The sequence below is a fragment of the Montipora foliosa genome, chromosome 1 (genome assembly GCF_036669935.1).
Source record: "Montipora foliosa isolate CH-2021 chromosome 1, ASM3666993v2, whole genome shotgun sequence".
NCBI classification, from domain to species: Eukaryota; Metazoa; Cnidaria; class Anthozoa; order Scleractinia; family Acroporidae; genus Montipora; species Montipora foliosa.
The window spans coordinates 72,081,038-72,091,037 of NC_090869.1; the positions used below are offsets into that span (position 1 = coordinate 72,081,038).

At 38.9% G+C, this 10,000-nt stretch overlaps 1 protein-coding gene across 1 annotated transcript in view; it reads right to left on the reverse strand.

The window, feature by feature from the left end:
* The window catches only part of LOC138007812 (adhesion G protein-coupled receptor L4-like), a 95,438-nt gene that overhangs the window by 80,419 nt on the left and 5,019 nt on the right, over positions 1 to 10,000 (reverse strand). Inside the window, exon 2 of the mRNA XM_068854894.1 lies at positions 9,503 to 9,604. Coding sequence (XP_068710995.1) covers positions 9,503 to 9,604 — 102 coding nt within the window. The remainder of the gene's footprint in view (positions 1 to 9,502; positions 9,605 to 10,000) is intronic.

A 10,000-nucleotide genomic window follows, 5' to 3' on the forward strand; every position in this document is an offset into this window, starting at 1 on the left:
GCAACTCACCATTTGCAAAGCTTAAGACAGCAGAAGGGCCCTAGCGTCTCGACAGGACGTAAGATTACAGATTCTGGGATCGGTTGCATGTGAGGACTCGCACCGAGCACAAACCCATGAACGCTGCCGCGTATTGATGCAAACCTTGTACCCTCTGGCCGATCTTATTGTGACAATCTGAAGGAGAACTTATATATTTGCGTCTTGACTCTCTCTCTTTTCATTGTGGTTTAGCTGCAAAGGAATTAATCACATTTTGCGCACGCGCAACAGGCAAGGCTATCGCACGGCCCACTTCACGACTGAAATCAAACACCGGATGACATGAAAGTTAAAAAGTGAGTTGTCGTTTATAGATTCGGTACCAATGAAACTTGAATTCCTCTACGGCATAGGTGACGTAAAACTTGCGTAGATGCTACGAAACCCAAGCTTTGGCGACCTGTGTCGGGTAATATGGCGCTCTTCTCCAGTCATTCGTGTTATCTCAATTTATGACTCATTTAAAACCTTTGCTGGCGGAACATCTGAATTTTCTACGCCGTTAGCTCTCATTGGAAAATTCTCTGCAACACCATGTTAACACTCATTTGAACTATGGGAATTGGAAAGTGCTCAACCATGCCGCCCGTTCATCGGAAAATTGACATTTTGACGGCATTTTGTCAGCCTGAGTTCGAAAAGCACTTGCAAAATACCGTGTTAGAATTCTACAGAAAACAGGGTAAAACACTCAGGAAAACAGGGTGTTTGTCGGTGAAACACTACTGTAGCAAAATGGACGTTGAACATCGCGTTTTCACCACGTTTTCCCAAACCAAAAAACACTTGAAAAATTCCATGTTAGAACGCTCCGGAAAACAGGGGAAAACAATCAGCAAAATAGCATGTTTTCCGGTGTAATGCTCCTGTAGGAAAACCATTGTGGAATGCTATGTTTTCATTACGTTTACAACTTCAGGAAAACATACAATGAACGCCTCGTTTTCTCGCTCCGGATAACTGGGGTAAAATGTCCCTGGAAAACACACTGTTAAAACCTGTTTTCCTTGTGCAGGAAAATTAGGTAAGAACAACTTATTTTACCTCTGTTAACCACTAGTGAACACCGAGTTTTCCGCGCGTTTTCAAAAACAGGAAAACGAGCTGTGAACGCGGCATTTTCCTGTCATTCACCATTTAGTAAAATCACCAGAAAACAAGGGCTTTCTTGCCGTGCATAGCTTCATCTAAATGCCAAGAGCAGTTGAGAGAATTCTTGACAGTTAAGCAAACCCGAGACACAGTCGAGTGTTTGCATAACATACACACCCATATTTCCAACCAGCCAATCAAAAGGTGCATCTGACAACACATAACCAATCAAAATTCATGTGATGTCATAGCTGTGTTTACATACTCTCATCTAAACACAGCTATTGACCGATATTAATGGAGTGCGTTTGCTATCCTAATTATTTTATAATTTAGAATGTGCAATGATATTCACACGCAAAATACAGTGTGCCTGTTATTGGCAATAATAATAAAATTATGATAACTCTTAGAACAACAAAGTTAGTCATTTATCTTATTACTTTCAATAATTTGCTCAAACCAACAAACTGAAGATGAAGACCATGAATAATAATTTATTTGTGATCAATCATTGTTAAAATTCACATTAAAAATATTAATGGTATTTTGCATCATTTGTTAACTGAATAAAACAGTGAATATATCAAACAACTGTCAACAATGATGAATAGTGGAGCAAAACCTCAGCAGATTTTGAAAAATTGTGATGGAAGACATGGTTTTTGGAGATGCAATTAAGGCAGTTACCCTTAAGGATATCAACGACCAGTGCAAGAAGCTGTGCAAAAAGAGTGATATAGTTCCTCAGTTTTCCTAGTGCCAAGATGTAAGAACAAGGTGTCCAATGATATATATTTTCTAAAAATATGTAAGCACATTAATATTTTTGTGAAATTCAGGCAACTTAAATGACTTCATCCTGCATGTAGTTACATTTTGATCAAGATTTGTCCCCCAACATCATTATTTTTCATCAGTAGGTTTAAAATACAAAGGAAATTATTGGGAATCAAACAATAATTATTTAGGTTGGATTCATTTTAACTGAAATTTAACTTTGAAGTTCAACAGTTACAGAGTAAATTAACTACTGGGTGCAAATATACAGATTTGATCCAGTCAGTCAGGGAGCAGGGGTTGCGCAGTGGTAAGAGCACTCGCCTCCCACCAATGTGGTCTGGATTCAATTCCCAAACTCAGCGTCATATGTGGGTTGAGTTTGTTGGTTCTCTTCTATATTGCGAAAGGTTTTTCTCCGGGTACTCCGGTTTTACCACATCCACAAAAAACATATTTGCTTTGAGTTAATTTCATTCGTTTCCCCAATTAGTTCTGTAGTGCTAAATCCATTGACACTTAAATAAAGTAGTGTTCATTATGATTATTACAAGTTGATAAACAAAGTATACATAATTCCTAGGCAACAGACAAAATTGATAACATTAGGACCATTAGGCAGGCTTTTAGCTGCAAAACATAAGAAAATAATTTATTACCAGTATATGTGATCATTTATTTTCAGTAATAAATGCTAATTTCAAGGTTGTTTACTTACGCATTATAATATTATTGTCTCTACTTCAATGGAGCTTAGAACATTTCACATGCGAAAGTATTATCACTCGGATGTATTTAACACGTACAGCATTTAATTCAGTGCAACTTGATCCCTGTCGTCAGCTCCTGTCAACCGAACCCTCTTTTAAAATTCAGTCCTCCCTCTCTCATCTTAAAAATTTGATCGTGTATTTGAGGTATTTAACGGCGAAATGACAAGCACAGATAGCTTCAAACCCTCGTACTTCTTTCCTTTCAATGTGATGTCGCTTAAATCTAGAATTTCCATTCCATGATTCAACGCCTCGTGTAAGAGACTTGGCTTGGTCAGCCATTTTGAAAAAGAATCGAGACTGCGCAGAACGATCGGAAGTCCGTGAATCGCGGACTGTTAAATTGGAACCGGCCAGAGCTCTCGATCCGAGGCGCTGGCCAAGAGGATCGCAGCTCTGGGAACGAGAATGGAAACTGAACTGACTCATGCAATTCTTTGGATGAGCGGCAGATCAAAGAATGTGGAGGTGGCGAGCAGAGTCTACTTTCCTCTTCCCCACTTATCTAGGAAGATAGAGACTCTGCTCGCAGGATACAAAACATCTGGAGCTCAGTTTGCGATAAAAGCCCTCGCTTTTTGATAGTGAATTGAACTAAATGGGTATAAACATGTCTTCTACAGCTTTTCATGCTTAATTTGCCAAAAATCACAAGGCAAAACCGTTTTTTGAACCAGACAGCTTTGTCTCAGTTAATGTCTTGGTGTCACGCAAGGCGAAATTTGAAAATTCCAAATGCTATGAAAAACGCTACGGTGCCTAAAACTTGTAAAAGATTTACTTCTAGGTAATTTTTTACCTGGTATAGATTAAAAAATCAGATTTTATAATTTGATGGCGTCATGTGAAAACATTCTATTGCTAAGCTTAAATGCTTGGCACAATGGCAGCTAATGGCCGATTGAACACACTGGTTCGATTCGCAAAATATTTGACACAATGGCCAGTTGAAGACATTGGTTCAATTCACAAAATGTTTTGGAACGACTGAACAAAATGGTTCGCAAGAAAAACAGATCCATTGGAGTATTCGTTCGATGCAATATTAAATGCTTACAGTGAAACACATGAGACCGGAACAAGATCTAAAAATAACTTAGAAAATTCTCCTTACCTTTAAAGCTTCCCGTTCTCAAGAAAAAAATCGTCTGTCCACTTTATCAATCATCGCGGGCGAAAAGGATTTGCTATAGCTTATATTGTGAGCAAAGAGTGGTCTAGCGAGCGCTCAGAGAAGAGAGAAGAGTTAGATTTCTAATCGCCGTACGGGAGTTTGGAAATACTTAGAGGAATAAAATTGGAATCCCGAGGGGGGGGGGGGGGGAGAGGGAGGTGAGAGGGGGAGGCGGGCAGTGGGAGAGATGTGATCACGAAAAGATAAATGTAGCAAACCATCACGTGATCAGAGTTGCTTCGATGGCTCAGTGGGAACTTACTGATATTGCCGCGAATTTTTTTTTTTTTCAAATATTAACAAAGATATTATTTCTCGTCAAGAGTTGCATCTTTCAAATAACCGCTAAAAATAAAGATTTTTTAACGATCTATCCGTAGATATTTTTTCATAATTTAATATTCTCTGTCAAAATTTGCACAACAATTAAAACAAAAATAGCAACGCACGTGACACATTTAGTTTCAAATTTCAGAGAAATCGACCGGTCTGCGAATATTTTATGAGTTTTTGCAATGGGATGACAAAAGGCCAGATGGATGTTATGCATAATTGGGCAATTTCGGGCGATCAAGTTTTTGCGTGTGACCCGAATCGTCAAGTATCACCACAAGACAAGAACATCATTCTAAATGCTTATTATACACGAAAAGTAGGTTCTGGAGGTAATTTAGCCTGCATCACAGACGTAAACAGTAATTTTGAGAGTGGAAATCAAGTTTACGGTAGACGATAAATACAACCTCGCGAGGGATGGTATATTTAATTAAGGGTGTGTTTTTGTGGGAAAATCCGAAAACGGATTCTTGAATCCAAAAACGGATTTTGCGTTTTTTTGGCGAAATCCAAAAGCGGATCATGAATCCAAAGTATCGACACTCGAGGAGCATACTTCGGATTAAATCTAAATCAGGATTTTTGAGATTGATCACTGTACCTCAGCGTTTTTCTTTGGGAAATGATTTGAAAAAAGTTTTTTTGATAAGTGGTTTCCCATGCAAAAAATAATACGCAACAGCTACCGTACGTGACAGTTCAGACCAAATGTTTTTCTCACGCCATTTTTACCGTAACGATCGAAGACATGAATTAGGTTTCCTGTAAATTTCACACCAGAAATTACACTAAACTACACCTTTCCTACATTGAAAAAAGTATGTTTTTCGTCATTTCTTTTTATCTATCGTTAAAGTATTTTTTTCTTATGGAATTTTTATTTAAGAATCCTTTTTCGGATTTTGCGTTTTTTCGGCGCTGAATAATCCATTGATCCGAGATCAGCAATCAGTTTTTGGATTTTCCCAAAAAAACGCACCCACAACAAAAAGACGCTAACTTCATTTTGATAGGAAAATGCTTTACCATTGCCATAAAAACTATCCAGTTAAGCTCGTGTATTACCAAACATGATGAATTCATAAAGGGCAGCCTTTCCAGCGAAATATTTTTTGAAACAAGCAACATATTTGCAATCGTGTCAAATTACCATACGTAATTGCAACAAAAGAAAAAAAGGATCAAACCTTTTCCTTGAATAATGAAGCAAAAAATAGACGACAAGCTTTCCTTCAAATAATTCTTGGCTGTCACCTTTCCAATGATTCATTTTACCTGAAGACTGTGCAGATACAAAAAACCAGACAGCAGAGATCACAGATCCACTTAAGGTGTTCTATTCCTTATCTGTCTTTGTTGAACCCATAAGTTACCAGAGAATTTTCAATTTGGTTTCAGTTTTCTACATAACAGCACACTTGGTAAAATATTAGAAATACTGCTCACTTTGATTTCGGCTCAACGGGCGATGGTTGTTGTCGAAGTCCATTACTCGTCGCTTTTAAGATTCCAAATATTTATTTGTCACCACCTGTCTTGTTTATCCAATGGATGTTCCATTCTTGAGCTCCATAAGGGTATATTTTGTTTAACGCCATGCCGGGTACAATGACTTTCGACGCCATTGTAGGTTATTTAAATGTTCTCCTGTGTGCACCAGGGATCATCATGAATCATGTTTTGTAATATGGGAGCTTAACTAGATAGTTTTTATGGCAATATAACGGGTCACTCGCGCAACTTGATCGCCCGAACTTGCCCGATTATGCATAGCATCTGTGGTGGCTTAGTGGTTATCTATCGGGCCTCCCACCACTGCGAGCCGGGGTTCAATTCTGGCCTCGACCAGCATGTGGGCTGAGTTTCAGTCGATCTCAACCTGACTCGAGGGTTTTTCTCCGGGTACTCCGGTTTTCTTCCATCCTCATCAAAATCGACTCACAGCTAATTGACATCTAGCTGTGGTGCTGTGCTCCGACATCAAACATGGACTGTATAGCGGCAGCCAGAGGCGCCTTTGTTTGCTTTCAGCCCGATGTCGTGAGCCGCGCGCTTCGCAATTCAGTTCTCGACTGCAAGTAAGGGTGATTAGCACTAGCAATATTTATATTTATTTAATATGACATCCATTGAAAAAAAAACTCGTAAAATATTCGCGGACTGGTAGATTTCCCTGAAATTTGTAAGGGTGATTGCTAACGAATAGAGAAAGATTTTCACAATAACTAAAAATTCCTTTGTTAAGCATGAGAATTCGACAAAGAGGTAAATGCGACTAAATTTGTTGCGTGCGTTGCTATTTTTGTGTTTTGATTGTTGTACAAATTTTGACAGATATTAAGTTATGAAAAATATCTACAGACAGATCGTTAAAAAATATTTATTTTTATCGGTTATTTAAACAAAAAAGATGCAACGCTTGACGAGAGGTAATATTTTTGTTGATATTTGAGAAAAAAAAAATTCGCGGGAATCAGGACGCGGTGAAAATGAGTTAACAAATTTGCATACGCGCGTTGAAATGTGATACGCGAGGAGACAGGAATTTTATTTCTCTGACAAATGATTTTGTCATTGTAGTGTAAAATGGACTTTATTTGGGAAAGCGACAATATTTCTTTAACTTCCTGGTTAATCCAATTTATTACTACCACTAACTAGTGCGAAGATTGTTTGCATGAAACTCACGCTTTTTACGAATTTTGAGTGTCATGAAATTACATCATTTGCGTGACAATATTTCCCTTTACTCTAACACAAAAACATTCAGATAGTAACAAACTTCATATTTATGAACCATTTCTTCTGCTTTTGTGCTTGTCAGTCTGTTTTTGTATCAATAACATGGTCGCTCAACCTCGCGATTGTGTAAAATAGTTCACCCTGAAGTCACAATAAATTCTCGGTTTTCACATGACGTCACAGCCGCCATGTTTGTGCCCCTAAACAAAGAAACGGCGGCCATATTTGTGTACCGACCCAATCCTCTGGGAATTGAACTCTATTATTATGCAAACGTTTTCTTTTGTTTTCGTTGAAAAACATGGCTGTAAATCACTTGAGTGAAAACCAACAATGCATTTCCCAGGAACCCGACAAAGAAGGCTTCCTGACCCGACAGATGAAATGTAAATATTCAGTTAAATATTGCAACAAAATTAAAAAACCAAAGACGGAAGTCTCTTGGCTAAAAAGTACGTTGTTTTACTCTGAAAATAACGAACGATTAACATTCTTTCCCTTAGTTTAATCAGTTGACACAAGGTGATCACGTGCACCTTTACTCAAGAGCGTGTTTGTTATCTTTAAACTGAATTTATTACCAAAGCTTAAAAAAGTAAAAGACCTCAAAATGGGACAGGATATTACAAAATAATTAAAGGTGTGAACGTGTGAGCGAAAGGGCCCCTGCCGGCGCGACATGGTTTTAATAACCCCCCACTTGAAAAAATTAATTGGAACGCTGCAGTTCAATACCACCCAATTCAATGCCTTCTATTTTTGTGTAACACGTACTACAGGCAGCCCAGTGTACGCTTTTATAGAGCATCTTGCTTTTTGACTAATTTCCACAATAAATGAAGGAAACATTCGAAAATAACAGTACAGGCAAATAACAAAAAAAAAAAAAAAATTTTGAAAGAAAAGACACCCCGACCCCGTGTTTTGGCTACTACCATTTAAGACATTAACAGGGGTATCATTGCTTTGCGCATCTTCAATCTGAACGGCAACATGAATGAGTTCACTTGGTTATCAGGTAACCCGCCGTTTCGCCTACCGTTTGTTCGTCTACGTCTGAAAATCGGTTCGCCTACGTCCAATATGTCAGTTCGCCTACGATTCATATGTACAAGCTGTAAAACTGAATAGTTCAAAAATCCTTGTAGAACCTCGTTAAACCACCGTTTACGGTCTTTGTGTTTTCTTGTGACTCTTGCGGCCTATACTAAAGGAGGTGCGACTTTTCATTAACATATCGTTCAAAAGGACATGATAGTTCATTTGACAAAGGATTGTAAACAACATTAGCATTCATCAATTATGTCGCTGCAAGGAAGGGTTACGTTTTTGCAAACTCTGACCAGGGTGGGAGCCTCGACATTGCGCAGAACGCCGTTTTCACACTTTTCATTAACATATCATTCAAAAGGGCACGAAAGTTCATTCAACAAAGGATTGTAAACAACATTAACATTCACCAATCATATCGCTGCGATTTCGATCCATCGGAGAAGGGATTTACACTATAAAAGTACTAGTATTTTTTTTCTCATGTCACCAGTTTGTTAGAACAATGCCCTCAATTGAAAAATCAACGCGGTAGTGGAAGAATTTGACTGCATCTCTTGCGCACCATCACCTCCTGCCAAGAACGGTTACGTTTTTGCAAACTCTGACCAGGGTGGGAATTGAACCCACGACTTTCAAGTTAGATCACCGCTGCTTTACCGACTGAGCTGCAAGGTTCAATTCCCACCTTGGTCAGAGTTTTTCTCTGTCCCTGAGTGGGCCCATTTCTATTAATAGGGATAACGCTTACGTGATTCATATGGGTAAAAAACTAGCACTTTACGTTACCCTCTAATAATTAAGTGGTGTTGAAAGGGCCACGTATGGACAGGCAGTAAAAACCGGCCAGGACATCTCATGGACTTCCCTCTGTTTTAAAGACGAGACGCCAGTGCCCATTGCTGCTAGTTCAATGATGGGGTTGATTTCCAGTACTATGTAATTTTACCGTGAATAAACAATTGAATGTAAAGCCTGAGAAAATATTGCAAGCACCATTTTGAGGTAACTAAAATGATTAACAATAGACCATATTCGTATTCCCGGTATTGGACTGGAACTAGCTTGCAATGGAGGCTAATGCGGGGAAATATATTAGAAAGTATTTGCATTTGAAAATATTCCCCCCGCATTAGCCTCCATTGGAAGCTAGTTCCAGTCCAATACCGAGAATACGAATATGGTCTCTTAGACCTGCAGCCCGCAAGGGCTACGGGTCAATAGCCCATGAGGCGAAGCCGAATGGGCTATTCACCCGTGGCACTTGGACAGAAAAGGCAAATAATAAAGTTAGCAAATGCAAATTAAAGAAATATTTAGTTGGGAAATAAACAAAAGAAAGCCTCACGCTTTTCGCTAATCGAGGACTATTACTAACAGTCCTCTAGTAGCGTAGCCAATCAAAATGCAGGATTTGCATTAGTCCACTAGTTGGGTGATACTAATAGCTGATATATCTGCTTTAAACCAAAAGACTCGAGTACGCCGTCCTCTCTGCCAGAGTTATCCTTACCCGTTTGTTCGGCATCGCCGTCAGACTTCGGAACAGTGGTAGAAGTGAATTTGTCTGCCCCGCCATTATTACTTTGGGAATTTGGTTCAGTCTGCCTTCGGCCTAAAAGGAAAAGTAGACAATTTATGAAACCATGGATAACAAAGGAAAGAAAAACAGCTATACGGAAAAAGAACGAACTTTTTATCGCCAATAACTTGATAATTATAAATTATATAGAAACAGTATTCGAGCTTTAACTCGTGCAAGCAAGAAATTAGCCCGAGTACTGAAGCGTTTCCGTTGGGTTTCACCGAAGAGAACTTTTGACCGAGCAAAAAATGAAGAGAGGAAGGAGGGGGAGAGGAGGGAAGGAAACGCTTGCCCTCAAACCTCGACATTAAGCAGAACGCTTTTTTCACACTTTCACATTTGAGCGCACACCTGTCTGGAACGTCTCAAAAAAACGACCAAAGTAATTCTTATCTTCAAAGTAGGTGATGAGACTGCCCCAAACAA